At 39.2% G+C, this 20,105-nt stretch overlaps 1 protein-coding gene across 1 annotated transcript; it reads right to left on the bottom strand.

Annotated features, from left to right (window-relative positions):
- Positions 1-11,674: 11,674 nt before the first annotated feature.
- Positions 11,675-19,307, bottom strand: LOC134459901 (uncharacterized). Its single transcript, XM_063212406.1, has 7 exons — positions 19,168-19,307; positions 17,874-17,960; positions 16,190-16,246; positions 15,518-15,694; positions 14,591-14,665; positions 13,183-13,269; positions 11,675-12,170 (listed from the first exon to the last, which is right to left on the bottom strand). The coding sequence occupies exons 2-7, from the start codon at positions 17,931-17,933 to the stop codon at positions 11,991-11,993; spliced, it is 636 nt and encodes a 211-aa protein (XP_063068476.1). The 5' UTR covers positions 17,934-17,960; positions 19,168-19,307; the 3' UTR covers positions 11,675-11,990.
- Positions 19,308-20,105: the final 798 nt, after the last annotated feature.

Raw genomic sequence — 20,105 nt, 5'->3', positions numbered from 1 at the left:
AATGGTAACTGCACAGTGCGTGTGGTAATGGTAACGGTACAGTGCGTGTGGTAATGGTAACGGTACAGTGCGTGTGGTAAATTGTAACTGTACAGTGCGTGTGGTAATGGGAACTGTACAGTGCGTGTGGTAATGGGAATTGTACAGTGCGTGTGGTAATGGTAACTGCACAGTGCGTGTGGTAATGGTAACGGTACAGTGCGTGTGGTAATGGTAACTGCACAGTGCGTGTGGTAATGGTAACGGTACAGTGCGTGTGGTAAATTGTAACTGTACAGTGCGTGTGGTAATGGGAACTGTACAGTGCGTGTGGTAATGGGAATTGTACAGAGCATGTGGTAATGGTAACTGCACAGTGCGTGTGGTAATGGTAACGGTACAGTGCGTGTGGTAAATTGTAACTGTACATGAACATGGTAACGGTGGTCATGTGTAAATAAAAGGGGCCGGCCTAGCAAGTCTGCTACAGAGTCACCGCTGATTCCCACACCAGAATGTGAACTGAGTAAATCTGACAGAAGAGCTGACAGAACATCTTTCAAGCCACAGAAAGAAGTCCTGTTGCCTACAACTAATTAGTTGCATTTTGACCAGCACCCCTATTAACTAAAAAATGAATAAAGAATTCTTATTGGCTTTGGCTTCTTTCTTTTTTTTTACATGAAGCTTTTTTTTAAAAAAATGAAACATACAAGGTCCATTCTTTTCTGTTTACACACCATCTTGAACTGAAGGCCTCATGGATTGTGTTGTTGTTGTTGTTGTTGTTGTTGTTGTACTCTTGATAATCTTGTGATAGCTGTCTAATTGTCACTTCTCAGACTTGTTCAGTGTGAAGAAGCACATTGCAGATTGTTAATATTTACTGCTGGCATGAAATAACATTATTTATTTATTTTTGACAAGACTGACTGAAATCATAGTGTAATCATAGTTCTCTACTATTACCATCATTACTATCTAGCCTATTAGTTCTCGGTTTGTATGTAAAAGGCCTGTACTGTATGTATTCCACTTATTTCAGCCAGGTCAGCCTACTACAAGCATTACATCTTCAAAATAAAAGTGCAGGTATAAAGTAAAGCATTTTCTGCCATGGGGTGATATCGGTTAAAGCTGCAAGAAAAAAAAAAGATCAAAGAAGTGGAAAGAAGAGCAAAATACGAAGAACCCCAGTCTCATCTGCAGAGTATAGGGGCTGTGGTTTGAGCAAACGAAAAGTTTCAGCACAACCGCAAGCAGTGCATCTACAGGTCAGATCAAGGTTGAGGACTTGCTTTACAAACAGAGTCTGGGGGTTTCTTCAGCAGTTGGCTGTGATTTGTCATCTTGTCAACAGCATCAATTTTGCAAAACACTTAGACGTACAGTAGCCTACTTCGACTGAATCTACCATTGCTGGACTTTGACATGGCGCAGGTTAACAAGTGTTTGAGGGCTGTGTTTGTGACATGTAACTCCATATTTCTGGTAAGTAGGCCTAACTACATGAATCTTATTCTGGGAATAACATCTGAATTTACCTGTTTGAGACATTGGTACGAATCTGTGTGTGTGCCCATGATGACAAGTTGACATTATGGCTATGCACACTGTATACCATGATGACAAGTGAGACATTAAACAAGATGGCTATGCCTGACATGAACAGTTGGCCTGTCATGACAAAATGATAATAAACCCTGTCATAATAATGAATCTGTTAACCCCCTTAGATTCTTACAATCACGGGGCTATTGGCATCTCTGAGGGGCCGTGGCCTAGTAAGTAACAGTCCTTTATTAACCCTTCAAAGATCTTTGGTAACACTTTACAATAACTACCCAAAAAAGCTTAATAAACACTTTATTGACATTTAATTATACTTAACACTTAACATAGCATTTACAAATGTTTGTAAATGAGTAAGAACCAAACTACGACAGCACAGTGGAGTGGGAATCAACTTCTACTGTGTGGGTTTTATGTGGTTTCATGCCTTCTGGTCTTTGAAGGATACACTTCCAGGAGCGATAAGACTGTGCTGTGTCTGCTATATTTAGACAGTTTAGTATTTAGTATTTCTTGCCCATTTGTAAACATTTGCAAATATTTTGTTGATAATTATTCATTATTTATAAAGTGTTTATAAAGCTTTTTTTGGGCGGTTATTGTAAAGTGTTACCAGATCTTTTCCTTCATTCCCTCTTACACATCTTTACTGTTTAGTTTCCTCAAGACATTACATTGGTTTGTGGACATTTTTTTAATCAGCGTGTTACCTAAATACCTTTGTCCACAGTTTCCAGAAACTTGGGAAACAATTCTTGCTGCTGGGTTAGTAATAGGCACTGCCTCTCTTGGGATATTTGGTGCCCACAAAGCTAATACATGTGCTCTCGTTGTGGTAAGGAAAATAAGATAAAGTGTTTCATAGAGTACTTCTTAAATACAGTATCCTCATTCCATTGCAGTATCATTCACCATGTGTGGTTAAGGTTAAGTGTATCTCATTGACTTGCTTACACCCAGACCAAGACAATATCTACACCTGTACTGTATGTTGGCTTAACATTTGCATAGAAATATTTCATAGAGGTATAATGGCATGTATTTATTTTAATTCTTGCAATTCTTCTCAGTATTCAGGTGTAGTGGGCATAGGGATATTGATCTCCTCGTATTATGTTATGGAGCTGATGAAGAACAAATCTGAGGTAGGCAACTAAATAATCAACAGAACAACAAAGGGTGGGATTTCAATCAATTCAATGGAAATTATTGCAAGGTAATTAAGGGATTAAAATATAAATGAAAATAATCACAGTTTTAGATTCCAAATAACATGTATCGCAAATTGTGCTAAAAAGAGTTTATACTACATGACTTGTCGAGACCAACATTTCACCAAACAAATCTTACATTTCTCATTTGTTTCTATTCTATTCTAAATCACACACAAAAATGTATCCGATGAGTAAAATATAGGGATTAAAATGTAATCAATTGAGATACATTTGGAATTAAATTAATTGGGTATTTTTCCCTACATCTAATAATAATATAAGGTACACTTTATTAAATGAAATGTTTAATACACTCAATGCAATTATAAATAATGTTACCAACACCATATTGAGTCCCTCACAACATTTCATTTCTTTACTTGTAGATTGTAGATGCTCAGTGGATCAGAGGGCCGCTCAGAGCAGACTCAGAGGCTGTGGCTGCGTACAAGCTTATGCTTGGGTTTCTGTGTGCAGACGCTGTTATTATGGTATGGCTCACTTATTATGGTTATTACGGTATGGCTCACTTATTATGGTTATTACGGTATGGCTCACTTACTACGGTTATTACGGTATGGCTCACTTATTATGGTTATTATGGTATGGCTCACTTATTATGGTTATTTTAATCTTGGCTATTGTGAAAAATGAAATGTGTTCTTAGAATGTTAAGCATAATCTTTTGATACATACTTTGACAATTATTACTATAACTATTATTATAGTTAATATTATTACTATATTCCTTATGTCATTATGTCATCATTCACAGGGCCTATAGGCCAGTCAAAAAGGCCAAATCCCGGGACAAATTGCAATAGTAATAAGTACATTCGACATGACATCAACGCAGACATGCGCATGCAGACAGCAATGCATCCTGGATGAAAATGCTGCATGACGGTTAGATTTCCTGTCAAACTTCGAAATTTCGTCGACGTTGCGTTGACGAGGTGACATGTCACATGGTGTAAAACTATCGCGGGATGAATGCGGCTGCAGTCAGATCTTGCAACCTCTGCAGTTGCTTATCCCCTTCAACGCTCGTCGGCGGACTGCCTCCGAGGTCACGCGCCCATGAACTGGTTGGTCAACAACTCACTCAAGTGTGTATATGGGTCTTGTCTCACACCTCTAAACAAGTTTGCGCAGGTCCCCACTTCAGCTCCTCCTCACTGCCTGTCCCCCCACTCCTCACACGTGGTGTGTTAGTAGAGCAAACCGGTGCGAGCTCATCGTCTCGTTCATATTTGTGGCCGACTTTAAATGCTCTGTATTTAATAACACCCACATCGTGACAACAAGTTCTCGCTCACATGCTTCCGTCAACGTTGGCCGACAGCAACAAAGTCGTACGGGGCTACTGGTTCCTACTTTTAAGTGATCCTTAAAGGGACACTCCACCCATTAGCATTAGGCTTTCCATTGCCAGACACCCAGTCGTACTTTTGAATGGTCTTGCAACACGCTCTCAATCCCCCCTAAGACAGGAGAAATCCATATTCACCTCTTAACGCTTCCTCCTACAATGATGTAAAAATCGTCATTTTGCGTCATTGTAGGTGGAAGTGTAAGAGAGATGGAGTTCTGTTGAGACTACAAGCCTTTTTCCCACCCTTTCAACCCCGCCCATAGGGGGTTGGTCCTAATGCGCTAACAGATCAATCACAGATCAGTGTGCCAGTGCTTTTGAAATCACTGGCATTGAGGCGCCAGTAAGTCACTGGCATAGCTGCCTGGGTGTGGTCTGTGGAACTTGAGCATTGCAATGCACTATGGGGATTGTTGTCACAAATCCACAAGCACTAAAAAGTAATTTTGTGCCTCTTCTCAGCCAAGAAGGCACCAAATTAGACATTTATGCTACTATTCTGCTACATATATGACCTGCTTTCAATACATATTCATGTCTCCATCGTTGGAATGCCCCTTTAAACCCCCTTGCATCATAAAAATATACAGATTGATATTGCTTTTTTTCAAGGTCAAAGTTGGAGGTTTCCCATTCATTTTTCCATAGGGTGACGTTATAGGAGATACTAGCCCCTTAAGACGCGGCTTTATAAATGTATTGTTACCAGTATGGTAATGACCAAGTCGTGGTGCATTACTAAAGGGCCTGTGTTGTGTCATAGTATTGTAGTGCTATGGTAGTTACATTTCAATGACTATTACAGCGTGCCACTGGAGGTACGGCTATGTGAATAGGATTACATTTTAAATTATGACATATTGATTTGAAACTTTCACACTTGTTAAATCCACATTAGGGCAAATATTCTTTGTGTTGCAAGTTTTCTGAAATATGATGATTAAATATGCAAATTACGTCATATGCACTGACATATGTGATAACTCTGTGGGGTCATGTCAGGTGAAATCAGACACTTTGGGACCCGACCGACACAGATATCAATCATACTTGCTGTGCCTGTTTAGTAGCAAGGTAGCACCCCAGAACTGCATTTGCAGTTGCAGCCCTGTCCCTGACACTACTCTATTACTACTTCATTACAACTCATTTCAACCTTTATGTCCCATTATCTCTGAAATGAATAAAGAACCAAACACCCCATTTTCAGGTGTTGTTTATGACCGTACAGGCTATGTTTAGACAAGAAACCAGCCATTTCAAAATATACGTTTTTTTGATATTCAATTTAAAATCTTTCAATGTATCATAATTCTTATTCTGAAGGTTGTTGTATTCCATGCTGTGTGTGTAATTTGTAGAGCCAGAAAAGAGCTTTCAAACAACACCTCAGACATCCTTTTGTGACTTACACTGACTGATATAATCAAGGCTGAATGCATAGTGTCCTACCCTCATATGTAAACCTTTGCTAGTCTGTTTCTTCCTTAATATTGATGTCAGATTCACACAAATGCCGTTCTGGGGTGCTACCTTACTGCTAAACAGCCACAGCAAGTATGATTGAAATCCGTGTCGGTCTGGTCCCAAAGTGTCTGATTTAATGTGAAATGACTGTGGTAACAGACCAAGCATAAAGCAATTTGCAATAGTAATGGTTCATTCATTATATTTATCATTCAACCCATCTGCATCACATATTAAAAATCTATGCCCTCATCAATTTAGTGGAACATACTTTTTCCAAGGTCAAAAGTAGCAGGTTTTACCCACCGAATGGCAAAATGCATTGGAAATCTGCTACTCCTCTAACCTTTAAAAAAGTATGTTCCACTGAAGTGATGAAAGTCGATTTTTAATATGTGATGTAGGGTGGATTAAGTAGCAATAAAAAGGGTAAATCAATACTTTTGCAATTTGTTTTATGTTTAGCCCATTGTTTCAGATTTCACCACATATCTAAGTAGATGTGACCTCATTTGCATATTTAATCATATGTCAGACAACTTGCACTACAAAAATATTTGTCTGAGCTTGAATAACCTACTGTGAAAGTTTCAAAAAGTATGTTCCACTAAAGATAAATCTGTATATTTTTAATCCGTCATTTAGACAAAAAAAAACCTGGAATGATTACTATTGCAATTTGTTCTGGGTCAAACGCTAGATTGACTGGCCTACTAGGCGTGTGTTCTTTGTACTCATTTTCACCATCCTGCTGACATGGTCGTATGCTCTTCTGTTATTGTCGTATGACCTGTATGTTACAGTTCCTGGGGTTGGCAATGGCTGTACCTCTGCTGTGTCAGATGTGTGTCAGTAGACAGGAGAATACAAACGCAGCTGTGTGACTGACTACTCATCGATGGATTCCCAGCCCGGGTCCTTTGCAGACCCCTCCTCCCCGTCTCTCTCCCCATTCGATTCCTGTCCACCTCTCACACTGTCCTGACGAATGAAGTTGAAAAAGACAACAACAACAAAAAGATCTTATAATAAAAAGAAAGAGTAAAAGAGAATGCCAGTGTCAGTTTTTCTTTGCAGTTGTCACAAACCACAGGCAATATAGGCCTACTATATTTTGGTGAATATGTAAGGTTGCATAAACATATTTCAATATTTTGTCAAAATCATACAATGCGCAATTGAGTCAGAAATATCTCTCTCTCGTTTATTTTAATGTAGGGTATATGACTCTTTATGTTGTGGAGTTTCATAGATATTTGATTTTTTAAATGAAAAAAAACCAACAACCCTAAAATCTAAATAAATCAACTCTGTAATGTACTTCATTTCAACAGAATTTATTTATTTATTTTTGGTATGGCTGCATGGTAGTTTTAGTCTGGGAACTCCCATACTGCCTTAAGTTCTACACAATCGTTTCGATCTGAAATCTAACTTGTGATTAGATCTTGTGTTAATCAGGCAATGGTAGTTTGGGAGCAGGGCGAATCTGAAAGTCCTTCAAACCTTCTTGTCAGCTCACAAAAGCTGAGCAGAAACACACAAGGCTCTGGCGATAGTCATATAATGTTCAGTCACTGTTTTTCTTAATGTCACAAGTTAGTACACCCCTCACATTTTTGCAGATTTGTAGGTATATCTTTTCATAGGACAAAATTAAAGAAATGTAACTTTGACACAATTATTAGGACCTCTTTACAACATATATAACCACTTAAATTGTTGTTCACTCACAAAAAATCAAAATAAAGACATTAACGGTCAACCTCCCTTTTAATTTCGAGACCTTTCAGGCCACATTCGGGTTCACATTTTATATGAACTCAGTTCATCCCAGACTCAGTTCCTCCTAGACTCACTTCATCTCCGGTTCAATACTTACCTTTAAATCCATTTCAGGCAATTCATTGGACTTGCATCGCAATAAATAACTGGAACGAAATAGGGTGTTCTCCCTAATGTGGTATGCAATTGTAAATGATTATACACAATGGCTATTACAAGCATTCTTGCACTACTTCATTCTAATTCCAGAACACATGCATACCAGTTGCTATTATATAATGAAGATAGCCAGGCTGTGCCCTCCTAGTGACGCAACACTTTCAGCGTTGCAACTAGTCAGGTCAAAAGCAATGCAATTACTTTCTGAGTTCCCGAAAATACGGGAACTCCTCCCACTTTGTGGGTAAGCAAACAACCATAAGCAAACCAAGGGAGGCGGGTCAACCATGCAGTTTGGGAAATGTTAATTGTTATGCTCTTGGTCAGACCAAGTCTCGAAGAGATTTGAACGTCGATGATAATCAGGCTATAATAAAGGGCTGCACGGCAGCATTTTTTCTCAAAAATCTAAAAGTTTTTTTTTCATTGTGAATGGATAGGATGGCCTACTTACTCTGCTGTAAGAGGAAGTGAAACCCCACGTATGGCCGGGGTACATTTTCATCATTGAAAGAAGAAAAATCCGCACTCACCAACTAAGTCTCATTATTTATGTATAGATTACCACCATGTCCAAAAGCAAACGCGTTTCGGCTATCAAGCCTTCATCAGTGCGTGGTGGACTTAGTTTGTGAGTGCGGATTTTTCTTGCGGATAATCGCGCACCCAAAGACATTTTTTCCAACAAGTTGAGCGCGTCCTCTGACAAAACTTGAAGACTACATTTTCATCATTCTCATTCTCTACAAAAACCACAAACCCCAAACACACAAAGGAATGTAGGTCACAGCTTGACTTGTGGCCGTTGTGAGACACACTGGGGGTTCACGTCTACACCTGTGACGTGTGATCTTTCCCGCACTCCTACAGACCTCAGACCAGTCGCGTGCAAAGGCATTTGAGGGGGGCGGGGGCATGTGGAACTTCCGGCTCCCTAACTAGGCTATAGAGTAGAGTTTCTCAAGGGGGGTGGTACAGCCCCCCAGGGGACGTTGGGGAGCTCTAGGGGGGGATTAAGAAGGATACAGCTGAGAGGGGGCTGTGCTTGCCATTGGGGGGCATTAGTCCATTTAATTCTTTAATACTAAGGGGTGCGTTGTCAGTCTCATGATGAGGTCAAGGGGGCAGTTGAGGAGGCTTGTGATGAAGCCAAAGGGGTGTTTGTTCAAAAAAGGTTGAGAACCACAGCTATAGTGTTTTTCAATACTGGGGTCGGAACCCTGTGTGGGGTACCTGGAAGTCAAATTAGGGTCGCCTGAAATGTCTAGGTTTGAAAAAATAACACTGATTAATATTACATAATAACTCATTAGAGAGGCTTGTGAAAATGTTTTCCCAATAATGTTTCACTCACTAAATCTCCTCTCACTTGATCTTAAATCTGCCCATGTTGCACTAACTTTGTTGACTTAAACTGTTCTTCCGTGTTTATTTTTGTCTATATGTGGTTTAGATGTTCATTTTATGTAAACTGGGTTGGATAACACAGTGTTTACTGAGTGTAATGCAATGCATTCACTGTGTTACTATGGTTGTATTATTCTTCTGCTTGATGGCATGCCATGGTGAGAACCTATAGCCTAGTCATTTTATGTCATGGACATTGTTAGCTTTCCTGTAATGGCATTTTCTTCACTAATTCAGATAAGACGGCTGTTTTGGTAATTATTATTAATCATCATATGCTGACATTGCCGTATGCCCTGTACACTGTATTATAGATCTGTAGCAATGGATGTGCCTCTGCTGTCAGATAACAAGACAGGAGAGGAGTTGACCACTTAATGTTGCCAGTCTATCACTGTTACCTGTCCTGTCTTGCACTTTATGTCGGTCTGTAAAATGTCAGTCCTGTATATGTCTATGTCCTGGCATGGTATAGAGAGAAAAATGAATTGCATTTTTCATGTATGACTTGTGCCTATGAAGAAAGTGAAACTAAAAGCTGACTTGACTTGACTTGAGTCATACCCAAGTAACAGAAACATGGACGGGGACATAAGCACAGAAACAACAGTGTGAGGAGTGTACTAAATCAGGCCACCATTACGTGTAAAAACAGTAAAGGACAATGTAATCTGCGTGCCAGTTTTTTCTTTGCAGTTGTCTCAAAAATACTTTATAGTACTGTATATTGTTTTGTTTGATAGGCTACAATATTGTCAAAACCAATATAGCGCCATTGGCGATGTAAATAAGCAATGCAGACCTCACTGTCTTTCATTTTTTATTATTATTACCTTCGCCAGAAGGTTATGTTTTGACCGCCGTGTATTTATTTGTTAATATGTTTGTTTGTACTTCGTATAACTCAGACAGAACTGAGCCGATTTTTATGAAATTTAGTGGGATGATTGGTCATGACCCAAGGAACAATCGATTACTTTTTGGGAGTGATTGGGTCAAAGGTCAAGGTCAAGGTCACGAAAAGGTCAAAAACGTAAGAACTGAGCCGATTTTTATGAAATTTAGTGGGATGATTGGTCATGACCCAAGGAACAATCGATTACTTTTTGGGAGTGATTGGGTCAAAGGTCAAGGTCAAGGTCACGAAAAGGTCAAAAACGTCAATTTGCGATATCTCGGTTAAATGGCATCCGATTTGCCTGAAACCAGTGCCAAGATGTGCAGAATTCAATTCCCGATCTTGTGATGTGCCACACGTCATGGTGGTGTCCATACGTTTTTTAGCGGTTGGGGGTCAACGGTCAGTGGGGTCAAGACCTTGCGAAATGCACGTTTCTCATCTTAACTCGGTCAATTCTGGACCGATTTCTAATTTCACACGTGTCCACCACAATCTCCATACTAACACCAAAATTTGGAGAATGTTATGCCCCACACTCTGAAGATGGCCAGAAAAAAATAAGTGGCGTAGGCGAAGGTTTGCGCTCTACCGAGTGCCCATTCTAGTCTTAAAATGGAGTCATTTCATGTTCTGTTTTAGAATATTTTTTTATTGAATAGAAGCATATACAATCAAACATGATATTAAAAAGTACAGAATCCACATTAGAGATGTGTCCTGTTCATATGCTGGCACTGAGCGTTCCAAAACTTTTATGGAACAAACTGTAAAAAAACATATAACTATCAAAACCATTTAAATACAAATTTCATGCATATTTAGAAAATAAATCTGATTGTATAACATCAGGAAATTTGGTAAATAAATCTCATATTTTGTATGATAAATACAAGCATTAAAATGCAGATTTTAACAATCTTAACAGAGAAAGACTACTGTATAAGAACACTTGATTTATAAAGTATGTTTAAAAAAAACAAACACTTGATTTATTAATTCTGAAAAGAGCTCTTTATTCATGACCTGGTGTATACTATATAGTAGTACATGAAGTCTCAATACTGTTTAACGCAATACAGAAGAGCAGGAAAATAACAAAGAAGTAGGGCTGAGACTCGATTACAAAATGTAATCGCATCAACCAGAGGCTTTAATTAATTAATCAAGGCTTTGAAATTAATTAATCGAAATGAATCACATTTTAATCACATATAAATATCTTGAGAACAGTAACAAGTATTTTTACATGGATTTTGAAAAATGACATAATACACAAGCTCAACAAAATACCGTTTTTTTACGTGGTAATTAACCAAGATCAACAGACCAGTGCATTTTTTAGGTAGGCCTATAGGGTAGACCTTCTGTAAACTATAACATTGTTTTTTTGGGGTTTTTTTTTGTAAAACAAAATCCTTTCAAGTACAGTCTGAGCATTGTAAACCCTGATTATGGTATTAGACAACATCTCTCTATTGCTTCAGAGGCTATGACAGACTGTTGATGTATCAGCAGTTGATTACAAATGAAATAAGCAGAGGGAAAACATGATCTCAATTTCAGCAGGCTGTACACCACTAGGCGTAATGCTGCCCTCCACTGGTCTAATCCGGAACTGTCACTATATTAGAGTGAAATTACAGTAAAATTGGTTATTTTTTAAAAATCGTGCTAATGTTTGTTGAGTTAATTAATTGAGAGTAATCGCATTAAGTCCCAGCCCTACAAAAAAGTACAACAACAAATGTTTCCAAAATGTGTTTTGACGTAATTCAAAAATGATGTGTTTATAAAGTGAAAAATGCAAGTAAACATGATGCAAACCATAATACTGGTATATTATGGACAGTAGCCTATAACAAAAGACCTCCATCCCCATAAAATAGAAATATAATAGAAACAGTATAGTTACAGTATATATTTTTTATAGCTAAAAGACAAGCAGACTACTTTTGATTGCTAAAAGACTTGATCTTACTAACTGTAGTGACTTACTTACTGTTGTGTACGCGTTACATAGGCCTACCTACAGTATTGCAAAACAGTGTAGCGAAATGTAACAATTTCTGATAACAGTCAGTAACAGTGCAATGCAGGAAAAGAAAGTAGATGAGGCAGACTGATTGTAGACTCAGTTCTCCACTAGTTTCTGAGTATCCTTGGAATTGAACTCACTAGTCTCTGGGGTCGATACCTGACAGAGTTCCGCGTCAGTGGAGGGTTTAGTGCCCCCAGAGGCAGCAGGTGGTATGGCAGCCGGACGCTTTTGGAGCTGACGGATCATCACAGTAGCGAGGATAATCCGAACAAGCTGGAAACCATGAATACAAAAATAGAAGGGTATAGTAACTTAAGACTTCACATAGACTTAAAAATGACATGAATAGACATTATTGTCATATTATGACTGAAAGATCATCATCAGGAGTTATTTTATGACATTTTTATGTTACATATAATAATTTCTTGACATTTTGTTTCTTGACATGCAATGATATCACTCTTAACAGCAATGGGAGTGGCATTGTCACTTAGCAAACTACTAAAAGAAAGGTGCACTGTGCATTTTTTGTATTTTATTTCCAGAATTCATGCTGTCCATTCATGAATGTTACCATTTTCATGAATACTTAGCACCACCCTCAAATTCTAAGTATTCATTATGACTGAGAAAATTGCACTTTGCATACATGAAAAAGGGAGATTTTTTTCAGCTGAAAAACTTACTTTACTTTGCTCATACTAGTAAATATTACTTCATTATTTTGTAAAAAAAAAAACACAAAAAGATCAAATTTGGCAGTAGACCGCATAGATTCAATGAGCAGCATAGTTGCAAGTCCTACTCTGGCCACCAGGGCTTGACACTGGCACCTGCCAACCGGCCAAATGCTGGTAAAACTTGGCTGTGGCTGGTAACAATTTCAGGGTCACTAGCCAATTTGGCAAGTAGCTTATTCTATGGTATGACATATCAGAATAGCGTATATTCTGCACTTTGCCCCTTGTGTATCAAGAAAAAGCTCAGTTACTCTGTTTCTATTTGTTTGTTTTATTTCCGTGTTGAAACCCATTCAGTCAGCTTCTTGCTTTAAGCATCTCATCTTCTGAGGTTAGATGTACAGCCTCATGATGGGAGAAAAAAAAATCAAATTTGGCCAGTAGAATAGCTGGATGGCTAGTGACTCTGGAAAATGACTAGCCACAGTGGCCGACAAGCAAAAAAGTTAATGTCAAGCCCTGCTGGCCACCATCCTGCACAGTGCACCTTTGATGTCTGCCACATTTCAGTTGTGAGTGCGGTATAATCTGTTAAAAACTACCTCCAGAGCCGCCAGTGCAAAACTGAGTGGTATGGCCGCTTCCAGAGTCAGGAACTTTGATCTCTTCTCAGACATGTACTTCATGATCTGGGTGAAGAATGATGGAGGTCAACACTGTGATAATCACATTCCAGCAAAATACTGTAGACTTACACATAGTACAGTACTTAACCCCTTAGCGCAGAGCCTATGTTATAACCTTACTGTCCCCAAAATTGTAATGGCTACGACTTAATGTGTTACTTAAGGCTCTCTGTACTCTCATAGCAATGTTGTTATGATGTAGTTGATTATTTTCAACAAATAGTGAGTAGTGACCCCATCTGCAGAAAGAGGCTACCTGTGCATCTTGGATGAGGCTGATGTAGTTAGTAGATTCAGTCTTACATTAAACATATTCACATTGAAAATTGATATATACATGTAGTGACAATAACAGGCACTCTGTTACTGTATACTAGGCTATTCAGTTCTGTTCTACGTAGGTGTCAAGGCAAATGTGTTAATCCAAGTGTCAGCATTACTAAAAACAAACAGGACATCGGAGTGCCTCTGGGTCTTCACCTTTTTACGCCCTGAACAAGGCCATAAGGGCCAAAAGGCGTAGGCACTGTAGCCAAATTAACTCATTCAGTGCCAGCCATTTTCAAATTCAGACTGGGGGGTTGCCAGGCTTTTTTCAACATTTGAGTGTTTTTTCAAGAGCCATGAAAATTTGAATTCTTTGTCTATGTGAACAACAAACATACCAGATCAACGTGTTAGGCCCCACCCCCCATAAAAAAACGCAATTGACTTGATACCAAGTCTTTGGCACTGTGCCATACATTCTGAAAAGACTCGTTTTCAAGTCCATGGCACTGAAAGAGCTACAAGGAACCTTGAGAGTCCCTCAGATTTTCTCTACTCGTCAGCAATAGGCCTACTAGTCAAGTACAAGTAACGGTAAAGGTAGGCTACGAGTGCGTTACAATATGCGCCCTTGCCTCCTCCACTTGTGCTTGTCTCCTCGTACCAGGAAGTAATATGTCATGATGACATCACTGACAACAGCATTATATTTCAATATCTTGCAAAAGCTCAATTGTAAAGTCTTTTTCTCATTTGTAATTGGGATGGTGAATGAAAAACAGTCCCTCAAAAGTTGTTGTGGCTAGGCTGACAGCTGGGAAACTTTATCGTTTTCTCCACGGAGGAGGGGCCAGGAGGCGGGACGAGGAGACAAGCACAAGTGGAGGAGGCAAGGTCGCATATTGGAACACACTCTGCATGTATAGGTTAGAAGTCAGAGATGATCCATCCATTTTCTGACCCAAACTCTTGCAATCACACAAGTACAACTGTTGGTTTTAGATATTGACCTATTTTGGTTGTGAAAAAAAACACAGCAGAGACGATAGACACATACCACAAATTTTAGGTTGTTGACCCGCAAGCCCTGCATGAGAAAGGTAACCATGCCGATGGAACAGGCTGTGATGAACTGAGGAGGAAAGAAAAAAAGAGAAAAAAAAACATGCACATTAGAGAAGTGCATTCTGCTAGCAGCAGTGGTTCCCAAACTAGTGGGGACAGTGTTGCCAGATGTGTCTGACCAAATCCCGCCCAAAAGGTTCTCAAAAACCGCCAAAATGTGCTAAATTCCGCCCAAATTCAACAAATTACATTGACTTCTATGAGCCCAAAACGGCGTAAAAAACCGCCAAATAGCCAATTTTTCCCATTTTTCCCTGCCGACGCTCATCCCAAGTAGCCCAATTGGGCGGGCACCCGCCCAATCTGGCAACACTGAGTGGGGAGGCTGTTTGCACAAAACACTCAATATAAGCTTCTATATAGTATAACCATTACATACATTGATTAGTAATACTACTCACTTGTACTGTTAACATATGTATGTACCTTTTCTGTGCATTTCACATTAAAATGTAGATAGCAAATATTGAGAAAATGTTCTCAGTTCCCAGCAGATAAAAAAATGGGAATCACTGTGTTAAGCCTCATTTACACACACTGCTGCTAGTTACTCGCTCAGCGAGTTAAGGCAACTGAATGTCTATGTGTTCCAGCGAGACGAGAAGGCGAGTAGGCGAGGAGTGTACAGGCAATGCGATGTGGGTGGTTCCGAGTTGAAAATATTTTAACTTTGAGCGAGGCGAGTAAGTGAGTAACCAATTGGAATGCAGAGTTCTATTCAGGACTTCTCGTCTGTGCATTGGCAGTTAAAGCGTTTAGCGAACGTTCCATGAGGGAGTGGCAAGTAGGCAAGCGAGCGAGAAGCTAGGAATTAGCAGCGATGTGTGTCAACGTTGCTTAAGCCCTGGACTCAACTCACCACTGCAAAAGGCCACTCAACCTCCTTCTTGGCCCCATAAATCCCCAAACAGGCCACGATCAGCATCCCGGCACAGCATATGCAGATAACAGCCCTGGCGAACATTAAATCCTCCGACAGCAAAATAGTCTCTTTGAAGAGGCGATTCTCTGTGAAGAGAATATCCATGTCTTCCTTCTGTAAATAACAAACAACATATCAGTTTTTTTTCAATATCCCAATTTCCATTACATTTCGTGTGTGTGTGTGTGTTCTCTGGTTTCATATAACAGTAAAAAGTCTTAAGCTGTGTGTGTGTGTGTGTGTGTGTGTGTGTGTGTGTGTGTGTGTGTGTGTGTGTGTGTGTGTGTTTTCAACACAGTCTCATCCCAACTCGCCAACTTCGGAATAGCCTACCGTTGACCAGGCCGCAAGATTGGACGTTGCGGGCATACCTGCCACGTCACGTTGACAAGGTTGCTCAAACCTTGACCTTTCCCTAACCCTAATCGTCAGTGAAGTTATGCTGCCACAAGGGGGTGCCTTTGAGGCACATGTCACTTTTTGATATCAAGGGCATACCTTAGACGTCAGAAATTGCTGTCTGGTCAAATATATTCAGAAATTGACAAGTTGGGATGATGCACAGCGGAACAGAGAGTGTGTGTGTGTGTGTGTGTGTGTGTGTCTCACCGAATTAAATCCCACATTAAACTTGCCAATCAGAATCACGGCCACACCAGCAGCAACCTGTGAAGACATAGCAGAAGTTAAACTGAGATTTCAGCAAGTAATAATAATAATAATAATTGTTGGTGCCGTTTTCTGTTCAGCAATTTATGCTCATATTTAGTTATTATTTTTGTATATATTTAGTACTTATTTTTTATAGATTTTTTATGATTGAATTTTAACTTTAACTTTTTAATGTTTATAATTTCCTCTCAGTTAACCTGCCTTTAGTTTAATGCTTAGAAGGATCTAGAATGTATAGCCAATAGGAACTTAAGCCGAGCAATGACGTTTTGGAGCTCGCGCATCTAGGAATGTAAAAATTGCTGTGTGTTTGTCATATGTTGAGAACTGTAGATAAAGACGGGGCTTACACACTGTTTTCTACCGTCGTTCAAACTTTAACACGTGTAGACTCGGTCATTCCTTCTGACTGAGTGGTTACTTGCATGATTCTCAAGAAAGAAATGGTCAACATTTTAAGAACGGACATTTAGCCACTACAATAATAATTGTATTTGTATAGCACTGTATCATACAAGGGATGCAACTCAAAGTGCTCAACAAATGAGAAAAAAGAACATAATTGTTAGAGGTGGATATAAAAGGAGAGGAAGAGAGGAGAGGCAGAGATAGCAGGAAGGCAGAGGAAGAAAATATAGAAAGAGATCGTAGAGTCATAGGGTCAACGTAGGTTAGGACCGGGATTCTTAGATGCGTAAGGTCCATAGTGGCTGGGTCTAGCATAAGTCATAGATAGTCACACAGAGATTGGGCACTCAGATGCGACCCCTGGTGGCATCAGGGGTGAGGAAAAACTCCCTTTCGCTTGAATCATAGTTTGTAGGGGGAGAAAAAAAGCTCAATGAAGTCTGAGAAAAAAAACCCTATAGCCAGGAAGAAACCTCAGGCAGAGACCAGCGGCCACCTAGGGGAGCCCCCTGCCAGGGCTGGTTGTAATCATAATATTTTACATGTACAGTATTTCTACCACACATTACAAGAGATCAGAGCTGTCCGACGTGCATAATATGACATGCATAATTAGCAGGGAATCCAGGGCTTCAAGTGGCAAAAAAACAATTGCTGGTTCTCAACTTGACAGCAAAACCATGTTAGTAAGAATAAACATAGAGTAATGTAAGTACGAAGGCCATTAATATTAAAATTAACTACTGCAGCCGTTTTGCGTAGAGCCTCTATTATAGCCTTACTGCCACCAAATTTCAATCTGTTACTATTTCACTAATCTCATAGCAATGTTGTTATGCTGTAGTCGAGTCTTTTCAGCAATGACAAGTGGCCCCATCTGCGCAAAGAGGCTGGAATATTCTGCAACATTTTATAGTAAAGTCTGCTTATAAGACTAAGTAAATTATTGACTAATGAGGAACAAAATATTAGGAAATGTTTTTTCATTATTAACAAAATTTTATTTAATTTTATTTTATTTTTTATTCATTTACAAACAATTTGTAGGCTAAATATTTGATAAATATAAACTATTAACATAACATTTCACCAGTCATTTACAAATATTTGCAATTTTTTTGTTCATCATTTACGAAGTGTTATCAATGCTTTATAAACAGACATTATTATAAAATGTTACCCGATATTCTCACAACATTCCTTCAAGACTTACAGCCAAGACGACGTTAATGCCAATAAAGACATTCTTCAGGTATCTGTTAATCTTCTCCATGATGAGAGGCGGGTGCAGGTCTGAAGACTGAAGGGAGAATTCAGTTAGCTATACATAATGCATTCACAAAACAGTTTGAACAAACAGCAAAACCGTGTGGATCACCAGCAAAAGCAAGTCTCTTGGTAAAAATCCTTATTCCTTAGTTCATCTCTCAAAATCAAGTTTTTGTGTCATTGAACGTGTTAGTGCCACCAGAATATTTAATATTTGTTCAATAGTGTATGGATAAGAAAGTCAATTTCTTTAGTCATGTTGTCAATTGAATACCAGAGGGTTGCTGGATTCAATCCTACCAACCATACCTGGCTCTCTCTACACCTCCATACATGACTGAAGTGCCCTTGAGCAAGATACTTAACCCTACCCTACATTGCTTCAGGGGCTGTAACCAAAACGTTCAAATAACTTGTATTCACTTGGTATAAAACCGCCAGCTATAGATGTAGTGTAATGTATTACAGTAAAAGTCAGACTGTTTTACTTGCCAAGTACAATGTCATGCTTTCGCCACTGAGGGGCGCCATTGGCACGTAGCCTACTACCTGCTTCCTGAGACGGTTTATATAGAGGAAAATTGGGAAATGACTTTGGTAGCCTACTACTCTCACCAACAGAACTTTTATGACGAGCCATTAAGGCAGTTTTTTCAACACAACTAAATTCAACTCAGAGTCAACAAGTTTAAGATGAATTAAAACATTGACACAATAGTGTCATGTAACCCCAGGTTTAAGTGGGAAAACCGTTAGATTACCTTTTTGTAACAGGTCAATTTATAGGCATACCAAACAAAATGTCTGTCTGACGCGTGCCATGTGCGTTAACAGATCCGCGCGCAAAACTCCGCTTTGGATGAGGTTTATACTAGTGAAGTAGTAACAGAACTGATGGCTGGACAAGGAAAAGGGTCAGAGTCTTTTTGAAACATATATATAAAGAGACACAATTACCAGGCATATATTGCAGCGTGAAAACTAACTGTAGGCCATACGTGTACATTCCTAAGCCTTTACGCAGCATCATTATCATCACCACACCCATGCAACCAAAACGGTTGATTATGCTGATTAATATATTATTATTATAATAATTATTCACGAACAGAATAACTAATGGTATAACCAACTCATAAGCTATAGGAGAAATAGGCTACACTGCATTGCGCTAATATGCCCACCGTTGAATCCAAAGATAAAGTTACAATCAGCAAACGAATCCAAAACAAACTCACGTTGTCACGTATCACAATCCGAAACGTTTCTTCAAGTGAACAAACTCAAAACAATAATAACAATATTTTAACAAATGGAATCGATCACCAAAGTATAGGCTACGAATCACAGCACAGACAGAACAGAATTTGCGCCGAACTTCTGGTGGTGTCCTTAGGTTTCGATTTCCTTTCATCACCCCAAAAATAAATAAATAAACTGTTTTGGCGCGCTGGCAACTTCACCCCGCAATTTAGAGGAGCAGAGTGGTCATGGCAAGAGTAGGCCCGTATGCACGTTGAGACAAGCCCACTCATACCACATCTCACCACACACACACACACCGAGATTATGGCAGTGTGGCATTGCCATTATCACATAATGCCTTCGTTGTTTAGTTTGACTCAAGAACAAATGTGAGGTATTTCCTGACGATTTGTATGGGATTGATTTGTGCACAGCAATGGCCCTACATGGCTGCTCACATAAGCCAGGCATTTGGGAAGCATGCTATCAGTAAGCATTATAGTCTTTCCCTACATTGGCCAACAACATCAGCTGCTCAGGTCAAGTGCAATTATAGCCCACTCACTCTCTCCCATAACACCAAGTGTCTTTGACAAGCACAAGATATATTTGCATGACTAGGTGAGCGAGAGACACAATATAATAAACACATGAATGTGTTGCTTCATTCTCTGGTGGCTTTAAGTCTTCAAATAGTCTTTTGTCTTGTCTTTTTTAGTTCTTTAATTTATGCCCAGCGGTCAGCTGTTTGATGCATGATCACGCATTGCAAGGGCAATTCCAATGGCCTGAAAAGGATTTCAAAAAGTTGCAGGCCTATTGATTGACAGAGGCTTTTCATTTTCACATACAATATGTTTAATATTGTTTTATTTTACACTCAAATGTGACTTTATTAAGCACACCTGTCCAACTGCTCATCTAGTTGCAA

The sequence above is a fragment of the Engraulis encrasicolus genome, chromosome 12 (genome assembly GCF_034702125.1).
Source record: "Engraulis encrasicolus isolate BLACKSEA-1 chromosome 12, IST_EnEncr_1.0, whole genome shotgun sequence".
Classification (NCBI taxonomy): domain Eukaryota; kingdom Metazoa; phylum Chordata; class Actinopteri; order Clupeiformes; family Engraulidae; genus Engraulis; species Engraulis encrasicolus.
Note: the sequence above shows the minus strand (reverse complement) of the source record. Positions and strands in the feature narration are given on the sequence as shown.